The 19049-nt window shown below is 42.0% G+C and overlaps 1 protein-coding gene across 1 annotated transcript; it reads left to right on the top strand.

Moving 5' to 3' along the window:
• The first annotated feature begins 2276 nt into the window (after positions 1-2276).
• LOC126538793 (uncharacterized) lies at positions 2277-9903 on the top strand. Its single transcript, XM_055075068.2, has 2 exons — positions 2277-2396; positions 8919-9903. Exons 1-2 carry the CDS (start codon positions 2337-2339, stop codon positions 9696-9698), a joined length of 840 nt encoding a protein of 279 aa, XP_054931043.1. The 5' UTR covers positions 2277-2336; the 3' UTR covers positions 9699-9903.
• The last annotated feature ends 9146 nt before the right edge of the window (positions 9904-19049 follow it).

Below are 19049 nucleotides of genomic sequence, written 5' to 3'. Positions count from 1 at the left end.
TTGGGTTATTGCAGAACGCCACGGTAGCTCCATCAGTCAATAATATGGCGAAACAATGCGTGCCTAATTTAGCGCTACAGTTACAGGTGTCTTTATCGTTTCGTTGTAGTAAACAAATCAAATAATATCACATAAAGTAATAAATAAAGTGAATGAAAAAAGTTAAGCCGGACGGCGACGTTGACAATGCTATAGCTTGATTGCTTGATTTTTTCCAGTTTCATTGTTCCATATGCTGCGCTTTGTTAACCGTCTCACAGCTTCACGAGATCCTAGAGAGAGAGAGGCATAGGAATAACATGGAGATTAACCAGATATTACCTCCATTGGGCTGCGCTCTCCCGGGGTGTGGAGAAAGGCATGCGATAGATGGGAGAAAAAGAATACGAAAAGAAAACAAAACAAATACGCGCACACACAATACAGAACTGTTTATGTGGTCGCTGTCGCGCAGTCTGCGAAGGCGTCGCATAGGGTTTCAGAGTGTCAACGCGCCACTGATACATTCTACATTAACACAGTGTGCAGCCAGAATTTGTCACAAAGTCCGGTGTCACGATATCGTAGCTATAGATATTAAGTATGCGCAATCACGGTATGCAGTATAGTGAGTCGACATTCACAGCTGGCTTGAGTGACGTTAAGCTAACTAGTATTTCAGCACAGGTATATTCAGCTCAATGTTTCTAACCACTACGGTTCCAGTTGAACGCCGAGAACGATTGCATTGGTATAGATCGAAATGTGAACTTCAGATGTATTACGTAATGGACGCAATGGGTATAGATATTTATCTGAACTTCAAATGTATTAGGTAATTGCGCTTTTACCATAAATATTAGTGCTTTTCATACTATTGATGAAGTTTAAATACATTTTCGTCACACATGATCTTGAGATCAATTGAAGTAATATTTAGAGGAGGTTAGGAGGTAAACCGCAAATAATCAAGGCACCAGCGCAGTCATCTTGCACAATGGAGTAGCTGACGAATGGTGCTGGTGTGTTTAGTCCTGATATATTTTAATTAAAAGCGACACTAGCTTTAGACCTAAGGAAGAAGAAAGAATGCATCCCAACTACGGTGGATGCATTTAGGGAGAAATTAGGGAGAATAACTGGTTATTTTTAAAACGTGACAATGTAAGTGTGCGTGTAAAGAAAATGTGTGGAGTGTTCGGCGAGTTCTAAAGGATATAAACGATTTTAAGCAACTTTCTGACGCTGCTGCCGCATGACGTATGACATTTAATAAATTTTCATGTGCAGTGCTTCAAACACGTGAAGGGCACGTGCAACCTGATCAAGGCAAACAAGGCAAGCATTTTTTACAAGAGCACTCGCGTGCGTTGGTTCCACACACAAAAAAGTTTATCCTTATTGCGGATTAGCCTAATATTTTTTTACCGTTCTTATTTCGCATTTCAGGGCCCCGCACTCGTGGACCTCTTTGAGACCATCAACGTAAGAAATAAACATGCCCAGTCCAGTTGCCGTGCCATCCGCGAATTCCAAGTATTCTGAGAATGCGAGAAATGAATGAAAATATTGTAGGACGTGCTGTGAAGAGAAGTGCGCACCAGCATGCTACGCTTATTCATATAAACATTACGGTAAAAATAAACTTACATTCTACATCAGTTTGCCGGGAAAGAAATACAGTTCGGTAAAATCAGATATCGCTACACCGTTCGACCAAGGACCTAGAGTCGAAATGGCACAATTCATAGGGACTAGCATTTCCTGTATCACGACAGCTGATATTCACCGCAATGCTGCTCTCTGCATCCTTCTTCTAATTGGGAACAACGAACTGTTCCTCAAATTTGCCTAACTTTATGTAGAATGGATGTACACAATATACTTATGTTTCAGTGACACAGTATCTCGGTCATTTGCGTTTAAGCAACTTCCAAAGAACTATACTTCATCTTATAACACATGCTTTGATGAATAAGAAGCCAACAAACACTGACGCCAAGGACAACGTAGGGGACATTACTGGTGCTTAATAAATTGAAATAAAGAAACGATAAATTAATGGATATAAAAGTGGATGAAAACCAACTTTTCGCAAGTGGGGAACGATCCCACAACATTCGCATCGCAGGTGGGATCGTTCCCCACCTGCGATGAAGAGTGTATACATGCTTTGAATACATGCTTTGAAGAATGTGTTTTGAACCTTGTCTACTCGAAAATATTTGCTGTGAAGATAATACAGAGCTGTATGTCTTTCTTCTTATTTTTTGCATTCGACCATGGACCAGTGCCTTAGTGAGAAGGCATTCGATGCCACAACGCCGGAGGGTATCACTGGTCTTGCCTGCAGCGTGATGAGTGGCTGGGCCAAGAACGCCAGGATCTTGGAAGGTCTTGAAAAGCTACTGCCTCTCGTACGTTGCCAAACGATGTACTCATGTGCAGTCAGATTTGCTCGCCTTGACATGCCCATCACTAAGCACAAGCATTATACGACAACAAGAAATCCCAATTCTTCCAGGCCAATTACCCATGTTTGCTTTGACAGATAGCGTCTGAGTCTATTAGTATTCTTTGTCAGTCGTAAAAGGGTTCTCTGAATATTTTATATTTAGATGGTATTTAAACGCCAGGAAATTGAAAGGAACAATAAGCGTGCCAATAATACCAAGATATTTCCGGATTAGAAATACGCCTTTACTATAACAGAAGGCGTAAAGTTTAGTTTGACAATAACTAGTAGATATGATATGAGCTTACTTTGTTCACAAGGAAATTTTTTTGTATGTGCTACAGCGTAGCACCTCAAACGAAAAGTATTCCGGGAAATTCTGCGGAAAGATCAACAGAGCAGGCAGCGATATAACTGCCGTTAGGCCGTCGTGGTCAAGGCATCGCAATAGTAGCTTGGCAAATGGCAAGATAGAAAAAATTTAGAGAAGCCCAGCAATGCATTCATTATGAGGATGCGCGAGTACAAAGTCTGAATGGCAGAAATAATTTTAAAACGCACAGCTAACTACTAAACATGGATAAATCCCACATGTAATTTCTTGGTCAGACAATAAAAAAATATAAAAATCAGCAATAAAAATTGCTGATTATGCTGAAATTGTAAAGTGTAAGGTACATTCGAAGCACCTCGACAGAAACGTCTGTCATACATTCGGCAAGACGTGCCTAGAAAAGCCGTGTCAACAGCATTGCATCTGTAGTTTTGCTCCTATGTGAGATTCGACAGAGGCTGCCGTTTTTCAGCTTGCGCTTGGAGAGGCTAGCTTGAACCCAACCGGCTCAAGTCACTCTGACAACAACAATGGCGCTTGGCCCAGTAGAACGTAATTAGTCAATCTTACCAAGGTACGCGCATTCCCTCTCTGCTGATGCCATGATGGTAACAGTTCTTGCTGCTCAACAGCTGAGTTGAATTCGAAGAAACCTTAAGAATGTCGCCAGTGCGGGCTATCTTGTGGGTCAGACTTTTTCGGACCAGCTCACTGAGGGAACATAAGGAAAAAGACACACACAGATTGTTTCTTTTCATTGGCTTGAATTGAAAAATGGATCTACAGAACCTGAACTATGCTATTTCAACCGGTCCAAGTTTCTTCCTTGTTAAAGTGCGTTCTAGACTTCGCCAAACATCGAATTGGTCAATTGATGTTTCGCTACTGTGTGCACAATGAAATGTTTTGTTATCGTTACCACTTTGCTAGTTCGTCTCAGGAACAAAGCCGGTTTAGCACTCTCAAGAAAAAAAATGTAAAAAAAGAGAGGCGGCATTCGCTAAGCTGCGCTGTTCGTAAGCGATTTCGTAGCCAAAATTTTGCTGCAGTGAGATAAGGGTGCAGAAGAAGTGGCAGAGCACTTAACTTACGGCGTCGTATGAGAGCGAGGAGGAAGCGAAGGTTGGATTAAACGACACGAAGTGAAAGAAACGCGGTTAACTCATAGCGTGATCGCACATCATGCGTTTATAGTTGAGGCTATATTCTTGCAGCAAATCACTACACACCCCTACTCTACACCTTCCTTTTCTGGGCGTCTGCTACAGCGCCAATAAGCTCAAGCACACTCGCATCTTTCGCCGCACGATCGTAAAGATAGTGGCACTAGAATTATCCCGAAGCCTTCTAACATTGGGGTAAAACACAAGGCCGACAGACACATTAACATATTCGGCGAGGAAAGATACGCTGAGATGGAGATATTGCAGGCCAGGTTTACCAGGCTAACCCCGCCTGTAGTAACATCACCACCGCCGCCACCTCCACTGCATTACCAAGCGAATGAAAGTTTTTATTTCCAGATTACTTACTGAAAGCGAAAACAATCGCAGTTTCGCCCAAAAGAGAACCATCGATTGCGATAGCAAATTGATAGCAAATTGATACGAAATACGAACAGTAGTTTTATTGACCGTAGAAACGCGAAAACATTTGCTAACTTAATTAACAAGCATGTTCTCACGCGCACGCAGGCAAACATATACACATCTCACTCGATGAGCGCGATGAGAGCGTGGTCACTCGCTGTCAAACCGCTGGCGTAAGGAAGAGCGGCAGCAGCAGCGAGCGAAATGACCTTCGTGCTGCCTCTCGCTTCAAGTGAACTAAGCGGCGATAACACAGCGCACACGAAGCTATCAGCCCTCGGCGCTACTGTGCTCTGCACTCGTTAAAGATAAGGCCCGCGCGGCCTCGCTCAGTCGCGCCATACGCAGCTGCGCGGAAGCAGAATGTGGAGTGCATGACTACACTCTCTGTCATAGCCCAGGTAGCATATCATAGAAGTCAAGACTAATAAATCAACACCTTCATAATAAGCAGCGCCAACGTTTCCATACCTCATAAAACACACATTCAACTGCACGTCAGGATTCTCCGTGGCACCGTACACACATACGTGTAAACATTTTAGCTTGTTCGGGTCAAATCGCTTCAAGTCTTCGATGTTGCGTCTCTGGCGCACTATATTCGGAGCAGTCACTGCACATACAGTACATGGCTAAGATGGCGGTGCTTTAGTATCCTATCTGCAGTAGCCACCGTTCTCTAAACATTCCAATGCGGCGACACAGTACGAAGCCTTCTGTAGCGCAAGAGCAATAGTGCGTTAAAATTAGTAGCGAATATTCGAGGTTATACAACGTCACCAGCTTATTGCAGGACCAAGGATGTCACTGCAGGACGAAGGCCTCTCCCAACGATCTATCTTTATCCCTCACCTGCGCTAGGTGATTATAATTGTGGCTGCAAATGACCTTACTATCAGTGTGCTCTGATATATAAATATGTTTGCGCGTGGGTGCGGACTCATGCGACAATTATTCGCTCCGTTCTTGAGGTGTATCTTATTTCGCACCATCACTTTTGTGCGAGTAGTCCAGATGACTTTTCTATCAACTGGTGCACGTGATTTCATTCGCCATTTGTTTCTTTTCTATATTTCATCGTATTGACGTCCAGCTTCATATCATAGACAGGATTTCCGTCCTCGCATGCATGCGTCCGCTCTCACCGTAGGCCACAGCATAAGAAAAATTGTGGGCACGAACACAACGTCGCTTCGATTTAAGGGTGAATTGAAAATTTGAGCAACAAAATAAATTGCTCGAGAAAGCGTCGGAAAAAAATATTTATCCGCAACTCTATGAGTTAGAGAATCTTCAAACTAGAAAATGTAGAACGAGAGAAGTGCTCAAAACACATTAGTGACAAACTTGATGGTTGTCAGGTACTGACGCTACGCTCACATTTGCTAGCATCCAACAGAGTAAGTGCCATGACGAGAATAAAAATTCAGGCTATTGCGTGCACACAGAAACACAGCCTATCAAGCCTTAAGCACAAATTCGCCGTACACCATTATTGTTAGCGCCTTCCACAGCAGCGCATGCCCAAAACAATTATGCACTAAAAGTGCTCAATACAGATTGAGACGGCAAATTGGAGCGCGCCACAAAATTATAAGCACGCGCCATCCTCCGCTATGAGTTGCGGCCGCTGGTCAATCGGTCGCAATAGGGCCTTCCAACGCTGAGATTCATCAGCTTGAGCGGCGCAGAGAGATATAATGAGGTTCGTAAGACTTTATCGTAGCGGTTTCTTCGTACGTTGGCAGTTGCGATGGTTGTTTAAGCTTTGTGAATCGACTTACGCTTGCTATTGACGTAAGTACAGAAATTCACACCTGGGCTGCCAAAACATACACGCCTTTTTTCGACTATAGCGCTCCCATTTGTAGCGGTGGCCATCACAAGCTTTTTGATCTGAAGAACAATTGTAGCTTTGTGAATGAGCTTCTTTCGTGAAATTTTTTTCGCGCAAAAATTTCTTCATAAGTTCGCTTAGTGAATTCCGCCCCAGTTGTTTGAAATATAGTCGCACTTCGCATCCCTGAGGAGCAACGCCACCTGCATTTTCGCGAGAACAGTGGATCAGCAAAACCCATATTTAGAATAGTCTTCTGGTGAGTAAATGATAAGCAAGAATTCAGCAATGACCTTCATACCTGGAGAGAAATTACTTATGCTTTGAGTGTCCGGAGCCATATCAAGGACTTTTCGGCTAAGTGGAAAATGGCTGGCTTTGGTTTACCCTCGTTCGTTGATCACATGCGTCTGACCGCCCAGAGTGTGGCAACGTTAACGGTGATCATACACCGGACTCGACTGTTTGTCCCCAAGAGGGGTCTGTCATTAGGCATTGCTTCTATTTCTTGTAGCTTGGCTAGCGCGATTGCCGGAGCTGTGTTCTTTACACATTGCTCATGTGCACGAAGTGCTGCGTGATTGCGGGTCAAGGTGATGGAATGACGGTGAGGAAAATTGAAGCTCTACAATGCGCGAGGGCTTGTGCTCTAAAGAAGGAGCGAATGAAAAGAAAATACAGCAGACTCAGTTGCAGGGAAAGGATGACGAGAAATATCGGAGGCGAATCCGAGTGGTTGTATAGACAGTTACTACTGTAAGCTATTTTGGCTAGTCTATTGGGAAAAGTATTCGCTGAACTTGACGCTTGTTTGTTGCTTCATAGCGGTAGGCATTGCAGAATTGCTAAATTTTAGTAAATATGAAAACAAAATATACACTGAGTGTAAAACGACGGATTTCACATATATTTGTGATGCTTGCCGCAACCCCTGACAGTGGTTTCCAATTAATGAGAAATATTATTGCTAACGTTAACGCTTTCAAATATTTGACCCATGGCGAAGAGTTACTCGCGTCATGGTAAGCACATGAACTTTAAAAAATCTTAAAAACAAAGCACCAAAACAACAGTAATTTGGATTTTTGTTATTTTTCATGTATTCTCTGTGGCGATGTAGTAACGCATTCTTATTCGCGCGACATATTTTTCTCCTAAGTCACAATGTAAGTCCAGGCTCATAGCATGGCAGTAATAATCTGTTATCACCAGCCGTTGTTAGTCTTGCAACTTGAGTCATTTGAAGTTTGTCGCTACAATTACTTCAGTATTCAGGATTATATATGCGTAGTCAACACAATCTATTAAACGTTCCTATGCACCTTATACTGTAAAGATTGTAAAGATCTACATTATAATGAAGTGTAATACGATTCGCCATTAAGTCTAGTGTTTGACGAAAACTCGTCTGGCGACGAAAGAACATGGCTGAATAAACGTACACTCGCCAACTGAAAAAATCATTTCAGTTGGCGAGTGTTCAGTCACAATTCAGCCACTATTCGCCATAAAGCATCACTGGCTAAATTGAATACAGATGATCGGACTTGACTTTATACATTGTTATTAATAAAGGCGGTGCATAATAGCCGAATGAAAGCAACACAACAATGTTCCCCACACTGTAGCCCAAGTAACAGTGTATTTTGCATTATTTTGAACTTTGAGATTAGACTAGTAAATAACACGGCAACACTTGACGTAATGAAAACACTTTTAATGAAAAAACTTGCAGCCTTCAGTCAAAAAAGCGCGATATGTGAAATTTATTTTTAACTATTGTCCAAAATTATGTTTTAGCTTAAGAAATGTTAAGCAAGAAATAACGCATCATAGCTGACCACAAAATTGAAATGCTATAGTCACCTGCCGTGGGAAGCGACTCGGTAAGCCCGAAAGGCTCCAAAACAAGAGGCCGGTGGCATTATCGCCTCGAAGTTCTCCCACCCGATCATTATTTCATTTATTTTGACACCGTCTATTCGCGCCTAACTATTTTTTTAGAAATAAAGATGATCCGCTTTCTGCTCTAAACGACCCAAAGGCCAAACTTTTACAACGAGACAGTAGCCCAAATACCCGAAAACACATGGACGCCCTTGATGACACGCTGACGTACGGGGGCAAAGGTTGCAGCGCCCAATAAAAAAATATAAAAAACAAAACAGTGGACTTGCATGTACTTTTTACAGTCAACATTACAGCGAATTTAGCGAAAACAAAAGTGGAAAGAACGCTTCATCAATAAAGGCTGATTCCGTATTTGTCATCAAAGTCCCTTCAAATTCCGAGTGGAAGTACAGTAGGTTGAACATATTCTTTTCACGTGCATGAAGCGTCCGATTACGTTTTTCTTTCACATTTCGCAGACTTCTTTTGCCGTGGTAACATTATAGGATAACATAGGGGAAGATAAACATTGACAAATTGCACTAGTAGTACGCGTGTTGTACGGGTTTATAATTGGCATTTCTTGCATTGAATTTCCTATTTGCAATGCTTGCACACAATTTTTGGCTAATGACTTAGACGGCAGAACATTACGCGAATTCTCCACTCAGTGACAACCAATATGCATTTGGTCACGCTCTCCTATCGGGGGGCTTGTATTTTTTTTTAGTTTTGGATAAAATCGCCTGGCAAGCTACATATATAGCAGATCAGTAGATGGATTCCATCGTGACGCAGGTAATTTCACAAAGAAAATCTTTTCTATTTTTTCAGCCTATATCAGTGCTTGGGATAGGAGGCAGCTCCACTTCTAGCTCTTCGGCATCTCAAGATGATGAATCCAAAGGACTCCTTTCCAATGTGTTGGACGTTGTTACCGACCCACTGTCAATACTGAAGCCACACGCAGATTCTGACAGTGATAAGCCAAAAGATCTCGTTTCAAGTGTGCTGGATGCTGTTACGAATCCTTTGGACATACTTACAGACCCATTGTCAATACTGAAGCCCCAGGGAGATTCTGACAGCGATAAGCCAACTGGTCTTGTTTCAAGTGTGCTGGATGCGGTTACGAATCCATTGCAAGGCTTAGCCTCTCAAGACGACGATTCCTCGGCTGACAAGCCTAAAGGGCTCGTATCATCTGTGCTCGACGTTGTTACTAATCCTCTTGGAGCGCTAGACATCCAACATCACGAAGACTCTGCCGGAGATAACGAAAAACCCAAGGGATTAATATCGACCGCCTTGGATGCTCTCACACCGAGTCATCAACAGGATGACGATTCCAACGACAGTGAGAAGCCAAAGGGGCTAATTTCCGGGATGTTGGATGCTATTACAAGTCCTGTCTTGGATTTGGGCTCTCAAACAAAAGACGATTCGGGATCTTCGGATGACAGCGACAAGCCCCAAGGCCTGCTTTCCAGTGTGCTGGGAATTGGTTCAAAGCATGACGACGACTCGAAGTCGCAAGATACGCCAGAATCAAGTTCAGAGGATAAACAGCCGCACGGACTTCTTTCCAACGTACTTGGAATTGTAGGTCGCTAGTCCTTACTATGCTGATTTGTAAACCAATGAAAGCGTTTTTCGTTTCTTCAGATATGAGGACGGGCTAACCAATGTAAGCACATTTGTAAAATGTATTCGCGCCTTGCTCTTCGCGCAGCGATTAGAGAAACGATATCAGTAAGCGGCAGATAAATACATCTAGACACCTAGAGAAATGTTTACGTGCGGGTGCCTAAATTTTTTCTTGGCCCGCATTAAATTGATGTGTTGTCGTCGTTCGCTCCCTCGGGCGCAGGAACACGTATACTGAATGGTAATTTTTTTTATTTAGCAATTTTATTGCTAATACGGCGATATCTAAAGAAGACAGACGTACACCATCCATCCTATTCAGGAGTAACGCACAGAACATTTTATCCGTCGTATATTTAGTTTAAGAAATTATTGTTCAAAATTGCTATTATAAGATTTGTTTTATGGTATTCCCTCCATCAAACCCTTAGAGCTTCTGCAGGAAAACATGATCGTCACTTTGCTTTCGCGCTTGAGTGAATATGAAAAAAAGAATACAATGTTCTCTTGAAGACGCAGAATATCTATGCCTAAGGCTCGCTTGAACGAGCCATAAAGAGTTAATGCTATGGAAGCAGTTTTAGGGTTTTTACATCAGTGGGATTCCCTTTGAAGTCAAAGTTATGAAGCCAGCTGCTTTCTAATTGCAGCACCTTTAAGTATATGCAATTAATAAAAATGCTCAATTTATCCCAAATTACTGCTTCTGGTTCTGCGAAATTTTCTGGTGAATTCTATAATAACGTCTTCAAGCACGTAGCCCTAGGCAACTATTATTCCTCGCGCAAAAAAAAAAAATCTCGTAGTATACGCCATCATTCTGTGGTCGGAATTAGGGCATTTCAATGCCGTTCGGCAATCGTGAGGGAAGTTTCGCGAGCTGCAGATGCAGTCGAAAGAAACTATTCAGTTGATCGAAGGCAGGTCTATTGTTTAATAATTTCTTTACTCCTTTCATACGCAAGTGTATTCAATTGCAAGGGCTGTTAAATATCGTGTAGGGAACCGAGGGGTCCCAGCAGAGCGCCAGAACAAGAGGACCAGTATGGCCGGCTTCTAGAGCCGTGCCATGCTTGCGCATCAAGCGCGTTGCCCATCTTTGTTTTTCCTCGTTATTCGCACCCGGCACCAATGCGCCGGCTGAGAGTGCCAACCTTACGATCCCGCCGTTGCTCCGTTGGTATGCTCTACAGTGAAAACATTATGAAGGGCAGTACCGACCTGTCTTTCCCTCTCACCTTAACGCCATTGAGATCGTTGCCGCGTCCCTATACTGAACCCCAGTACTGCCATCCAGAACTTCAACATACACTTCTGGTTCTTAATTCTTTTCTTAGTTCGAAATAGGATTGGACAACCAATATGAACACCACTTAAGAGCAACAGGAAAGTTTAGGTTGGGGAGCCGTGCATATATTGTCAAAGCTATCCTCAGATTAGATCCTTCTCCTGTATATCGGAAACTTCATGAAACGAGTAATCTAAATTAGTCTTGTGGACTCCACTACACCGCCCTATTGTACCAATTGGAAGACAGTGGTACAGTTCCTGGTGCTTTATATAGCTTTGCAATAAACCATATTTCTCAGCTTACCAGACTGCTCATCGTGTCAAATAAAAAATGTTCAGTGATAAACATAGGGTTCTACTTAGCTAATTTGTCTAACTTTGGCGAAACTATATCATAATTGAGGTAACCCTTGCTCTTGTTGCTTCATTCAATGTTTTTTCATCACCACGGTGCATTACTCTTCAAAACAAACACTGTTATTGAGCTTGACCTATCATAAATCATTTAAAATAAAAGTGAGAACCCTGAGGATATGTTGCCATCATAATTTCTGCCAAAACGCGCATTGTGATACAACCATTTTTACTCAAGCCGCAGAAGAAACTCTGTCGACCTTGGGTATGTCTGAAAATTGTTTTAAACACTAAATGTTTTTTTTCATGGCGATGTTAACCATTCACGTGTTAAGTACCACACGAGCTGTTCGGAAATATATCGGTCCAACATATTAACTAAGTAGGGGCCACCGCCGCGGCAAACTCTTCCAAAAATTGGTACATATCCTATCGTTCATTCTCTAAGTTATTGCAAAATATTTCAGAATACATAGTCGTAATTCGAGCATTAAGATATTGGATTATTGTTAATATGTCACAGGCTATGAGCACAAAAAAATATTATATTGGACGATACTCTGAATATTGAGCAGATGCAACAGTCGTAAGGTATTCCGTCGTGCGTGCTAACGGACCAGATAAGATCATAACAAAGGCGTTTTTGATGCAGTACAGTAACGGCTAACGGCTCCTTCCGCATATTTGAAACAAAACAATGAGCGTGCTGCTGGAGTAGCATCCAGTTTTTGATAATTATGTTCTTTTCATTGACAGAACATAAGTGTTGGGTTGTCTGCCGGTTTAACGCATACGTATTTAACGTGCCGTTGTTCAATGAGTAATAAATCAGAGAAAATACCCGTGCATAACATGCATGTGTCTCCTACTACCGACTAAGAGCGAGGTTCAGCCTGCCCTTTATGAAGCGCAGCGTCTTACTTAAGGCTCGACACGTCAGTGAAAGAAAGCTCTAGTGGCCGAAACACTAAGATGCCCATAGTGATTCTTCTCGCGACCCCCTGTTTGTCGAAACGCTACCGCTAGCCTCGCATATCTCCTTCAGTGTACATTTTTGTCGTCTAATGACATCTCGTTAGGTTACTTCATATGAAGTTCTGAAATAGAACAGAAGATTAGGTTTTTCGTCGTTCCTGTGGGTGTTTTAAATGCACTATATAAGATCTTTGCAAGATGACAATGGAAAAGTAGGTGGCTAACTACAGGTGCAACCAAAGCCGCTGACCAAGAATGAGCAGTCAAAACTGACGCCACAACCAGGACTACAGTCGGACACTGAGCATAACGAGCCTTCGCTCTTGGAGACAGACGAGAAAGGAAATCCTGAGAACGAGCATGGCATCGAGAAATCGACAAATGACCAACCAGTGTCGAAGGTTGAAACGGCGCCCGCAAAATATTCTGAACCCATAATTCAGGAGGAGCAACTTTCATCGCAAGCGCAGCAAAAAAATCAACCATCCTCTACAAATAAACCGGAAGTGGAACGTCCGGTAGAACCATTGCAACCGAAGCAATCGACGCAACAACCAAGTAAACAAGCTCAGACACCGACTGAGTCGCCTCCCGAAGCCACAACTGATGCCCTGGAAGGCAATACAAGGACTGGACAAGCATTTCAGCTTAAGAATAAATCTGAAAGTGACCTCTTGTCCAGTGCATACGAGAATCCAGATACTACGACTGCATCACCACAACGATACTCCAACTCGAAGCCCCTGTCTAAACAAGACGTCAATGATGAATTTGAAGATACAACGCAGTCACCTCAGTCAAATGAGCCAGGATCTCATTCTGAACCTCCTTACCCCATGGATACCACAACGAGTGAAGCACCTGACGTTGTAACTGAACCAGTGACTGAGCCACAGTCCAACACCAAAGAGAAATCTAAGGATAAATCGAAACCGAAAGGCCTTCTCTCTGGCCTGCTAGGAGGGCTCCTCGGTTAGGCTGCTTTTTAGTGCACCCTATAGCTTTTGCTGAGGAAGAGCTCACTTAGAGCGAGAAAAGATATGTAGTATTTTATTTTTGGGAGTCTCCATCTCGTTCTTTAGAGTGCGTTGCTGTCGTAGCCCATGTATCGATGGGCATTGGAACACGCTTCAAGGTCTCATAGAAACAAATGCGATAACTATGCTATTTAGTGTGCCCATTCTAGTATTGCCATTGCGGGGTACTCCTTGATAACGACTTCAATTTAAAGAAATACTTCAGTATCCTCGTGATGCCAGCCGCAACTTTTCTAACATATGTCAAACTAGATTTAGGAGACCTTTGTTACACAGAAAATATAATAGCAAGATGTATAGACTCAACTTCTGAATCATTACGGTTTATCTAAAGTCACGTCTTATGCATTCACTGTGGGTGTGCTAATCGACAACAGTCTTAGGTGCGAATTGAATGTGTGTCTATAACTTCCCTAATGTCGATTCAAGAGAAAACCGGAGTGCAGCAGTGTAGGTATTTGGGCTTGTTGGTGTAGCATTTTTGCAGTTTTTCTTGCAGCGCAAATAGCACAAGGACGTAGAAGTCTTTTGTTTGTTCACCTGCGCTACAAGAAAAACCGGAGTACAGGCTCAAGTAGACAACCCTAACGATCAGCGCCCTTGAGCAACATAGCAGTAGCTGCAAACAATGAAGTGCATTGTTTGCAATTTATACATATCGCAGTCACACACACATCTCATCTATAGCAGATTTATTTCTCTATTTCGTAATACTAACGAATGATTTCATGCTGTAACATTTGTGGATTACATGCTGTAACATTTGTAGATGTAAGTGTAGCAGGTTGAGAACTACCCCTCAACATAACATTAGTAAAATGTGGACAACAGGATTTTTGACGACGTGAAAACATTAAACTAATAGCAGTTCACCATTGATGCAGAATAGCAGTTCACCAAACAAAAATATGGAAAGAATAATAAATATGCCACATTTTTTCATATTCTCAGATAGAAACAGTAAAACATTCTCGTTTACATTTAAATCTGTTCAGAAACACTTTACGGACAGTCACTGTAAACAAGAAAGGGAAAAATGTGAATGTTTAAAACAAATTTGTCATACCTCTCAGAAAGCAATAAACACCATCAAACAGAAATTCAAGCGCAAGCATAAAATTTCACTTTAACGATTTACAAATATGAACGCAACTATAGCATATAGAAATATAAAAAAAAACGCCAAATAATCAACAGATGGATGAAGCTCCATAATTGTCAATCACACGAAACTCTGTCACAATCTCTCAGGGAGGCTTTTGTATATCATAAGACTGGTTATAGAGACGTTTGAATACTGCTCTCAAAGCATGCCCGCATTATATGTATCGAGGTCAACTTGTTCAGAGGTGCTCTGCATTTTTTCGCGAGTAACCATATTCTGGCGTTTACTTTTGCGCGGACACATTACGGATTTTTTCTGTGTAACACTCTATTCATTTATTTACTAGACGAAGCTATTCCTTTTCCGCGCCTACATTAGGAATGTTGTATTCTTTGTTTTTTTTTTTTTGTCATCCTGTGAAACCTGTGCCCATAAGTATCCCTATTCCGTGCCAATAAATCAACTGCAAATCCAGACACTGTGTTTTTTGTCTCTGTGGACGCCCCGTGTATAACGTGTTGTAATTTGCCTTTTCAGCCACAAAAGAAAGTTAGTGTAGTGCTCTTTTGCCGTGGATACCAAAGTACACAGGTGCCAATTGCGGATTTGTCCAATGCCTTGACAGCTTGTATAATCTACGTAGTTCTCAATATCAACATTTTCTCAAGGTCATACTATCCATGCCTGCAGCTCGTTTATTAACTTGTAGTCGACGAGAAGATATTGGTTCGTGTGTTTTCGCTGCAGGGCGCTATAACGTAAAGTTATTTGAACTTGACGTAATAGTTCTGCGGCAACCCGTAAAGTGGAGAGAAGTAATTAATAAAGGAAGAATGAGACATCCACCCAATCGTGGCAGTTGCTACAAAGGAAACCTATACGGGTTCCTCGAAAGAAAAGCCTCGCAGTTGAAGAAATTTCCGACCAGGACGAAGTTTTCAACAACTGCGAAGCTTTTCTTTCGAGGAACCTGTAGGGGTTTCATTTCTTCCGATTACCACGATTGAGTGGATGCCCCATTTTACATTTATTAATTATATGAACCTGTTTATTCTACGCTTGTGCAATCACCATTCCACGATTAGTCAAACTTCTTTTCGGGTGATCCCTACTTCGGCTGGCTGTCACGCCGACGTCAAGAAAACAATAAGAACTTTCCGTCTGATACAACGTGTACTCCCCGATTATGCGTGAGTAGGCCAAACAAAACATAAAAGCATAATTTACGATCATTCGCATTTTCCGACTCTAGCCCTCTTCATTTGGTAGAGCTACTCGAGCTGCGCCCACTTCGCTTGTCTGCCACGCGACATCACAGAACCTTGAAAACACACCACCTAAAAGCGACGCATGTGGAATAAAGATGCAGTAGCATGCCGAACAATGTTCTTCTTATATATATATTTTTTTTTCTGGAACGGCCGGAGACGGGGGCCCATTCTGAAGAGAATAGAAGGCGGGTTCCCGCCGATAGCTATGACGCTGGCTTCTCGGTGCTGCCGGGAAGAATGGTTTTATTTGTGTATAATAAAAAAAAAACAGCCGCAAGGCTTTATAACGCTGTGAAGCTCCTCTGGCAGTTATTCGACATCGCTCTGCCAACTCTTCTTTGCTGAGGATCTGGTTCAGTCGCACTTTGAACCTACCGCTGCACGCCGCTGCAATTTTCAGCCAATAGGGCTATTGCTACAGCAATAGGAAATACAGGCTAGGATACAAATACGCGCGCAGATACAAGTACGCGCGTGGATACAAAAGGGATACCCTGTTGCCCCTTCATTCTACTTTTTTTTCTTGCCTATCCCGCATGTTATGTTGTGCCACTACAAAGCGACAAGTGTACTTTTTTGTTTCGCGATTGCTTCTGTCTTACTTTTTTTATATAACTGGTTATGTTTATTACACCAAGAGGTTTTATTGCAGCGTTTACGTTGAGGGACACCTTTCTGTAAGTTCAAATTCATCTGTAATTCCTAAACGTCTATGTGCGATAACTTCACACTCGAAACATATAATTCCCAAAAGCTGATAGCTTGCTCGTGGTGCTGATAATAACGAGACGTGACAGGCAAGAACTACTATAAACCTCTCTGTATCCACAAATGAGAACAATGATTATATATATGTAAACAGGTTATAAAATGTTTCCTTGAATGGCTGGCAAATGTAAACAACGACAACGCTTCATTTTGTTTTATTCATTTATACTTTTCTGCCCCAGCATTAGTTTTACTAATGCTTCAAGCAGCAGGCATATTCTAGCTAATGCACTTTCGTCTGTAGGCACGGTAGCAGGAATGATAACTACCTTGGAAAGTCTGAAGTTGATATTTACACCTCCTATGACGCGAGGTGACCTATTGTTTTCACAGCACACTTTAGTTGAGCGGCACGAGCAGAAGAGGCTATGTTCTCATTCAACGAGTTCAACTGTCAGTTTAGGTCCTCGCAAAAAATTGAGGAGCCACAGCAAACAGTGCTCGTTACAACTTTGGAGCGTTCGACCGACCTGCGCACCACGCCGCTAGTTTGCCTTCCGACAGTGTGCACACAACTAAATTTCATAAGAATTCTCAAGTCACGCAAAACAGTAATACAAGAAATTTCCCCAAAAGACATCTCTTGCTAAATTTTGGAAAACTGTTGAAAGAAACTCAATTTGCTCCGATTGTTTGTTCTTCAGTTCTCACACGTTTCCCGGGGGCTTTCCAATTACTACTGGCGGCAGGTGCCAGCTTTGTTCCCAAGCCGGTGCCCTACCTTGAACACTGCCTGCCGCTAGCATCGACCAAATGACATTCTGCCATGTATCAGCTAACTATAAATAAGAAAGCTGCACCTCGACTCACAAGCGGAACTATCATTTGTTCTTATCCTAATACACACTGAGCGCATAATTTTAGAGTTCTTACCCTCGTTCTAACAGTGCAGAATATCCGTACTTAGCTTCTGTGTGCACGATGGACGTTAATGCCGGCATATTGTGGGATGCACTGTCTAGTATAGTACTATTGAGCAATTAGACTGTTGAGTCAACAATTAATCAACAATATGCCAACAACATTTCAATAGTCGTTTTTATAAGGGTGAGAGCTTGTCATTTAAAGAAAGGGGAGAAACCAGTAAAAATTTATCGGTTTACTTAGTCACAGCGAAGTAATGAAAAGAACTATCACATGTATATTGCAGTTGTTTTACGCAGTGGCCAAAGCAACCTCTTGACCAGACTATGGCAAAAATATCTTGCCAAACCGCTTCCTTGAATCTTGTTTGGTGCAGCATATGGGTAGGCTTTCAACGAAGGCACAATATTAACCCGTGGACAAAGAGTAGAACCGCATGAGTAGAAAAAAGTACGCTATTCTTCCCAATATATCCCTACTAAGTGATGAGGGACAGCTATACCTTTATAGCAAGGAACATCAAAGCTGAAATCAACATTTTCAAACAACCAGCGCATTACGCACATTGTTGTGTCGTAGTGAACATGTGCCTTCCTACAGCATAATATGGAACGATGTGGACATTTATTTCATGAAAAAAGCGCTTAAGTAATGGTTATTTCAATTCTCGTTATTGTTTCGTGTCTGTTTGTTGAGAACATTGCGTGGTTTGTAATAACAGGAAGCTTTTCCATTTTGTCGAAGTGTTTGTCCATTAAGGCACAATCTAATGTCAGCTTATTGCAGCATTTCAATGAGGTATTTCTACCGTTTTCTTCTTTATTGCGGGAAGGCGAAGTTTGAGCTCCACATATGACTGAGTTGCTTCCCATTCTATACAAAGGACGAACAAAACTGAGACGAATGCTTTTCTTTTGTCTTCCTTTTAGTTATAGGGATCTAAAATTTTTATTAATCGCACAGATGCCAATACGTATACATCACTTCCTTTTCAAGTCATAAAGACTATCGCAGCTTACGTTAGTCACTGTTCGTATTTCTGCCCCTGAACAAATGCCGAACGCAACAATGCCTAGACGCTCTATAGAGCGAGTTGCACAGCTCATTGCATTTGTCGCAACGTCAGAAAATGCACAAAAATCTTTAATCATCATCGCAAGTCTTCAAATCATGTGAAACACGTCTGAAAAAAAAAAAAACTGGGAGGCTTCAAATCAAAATCCAGTGTGACGGTTCTGCCTACTTAATTACGGAAAATATTATTTTCGCATCACAAAGTGTCAGCAAGGACTTTAAACAGCTGCAGTGACTACAGGCTTAGAGCGTTGTGCCGCGTTGCTGTCATACTGACGGAGATGAAAAATAGCGCTCTCAACCTGGTTGAAGCAGTGAAGTGACCGGGTAGTGATAGTCGGATTGGTCGAGAAATTTACTGCCGTGATCTCTTTGACTTGCGCTATACGTAGAAACTAACAGAATGGTTCAAAATCGTGGTACGCATGTTTATAAACACAAAATTATCCTTGGCATAATAAGTTTCTAATGGTAGCCCGCAATATTGAAGGAATTCTTCGTTACAGGCGAATGACGTCCCGAAGGTACGTGTATTAATGTCTGTATTTTTTTTTCTTTTTTTTTTATCTCTTTGACTTCT

Source organism: Dermacentor andersoni, chromosome 8 (genome assembly GCF_023375885.2).
Source record: "Dermacentor andersoni chromosome 8, qqDerAnde1_hic_scaffold, whole genome shotgun sequence".
NCBI lineage: Eukaryota > Metazoa > Arthropoda > Arachnida > Ixodida > Ixodidae > Dermacentor > Dermacentor andersoni.
This window is presented reverse-complemented; position numbering and strand designations above follow the sequence as displayed.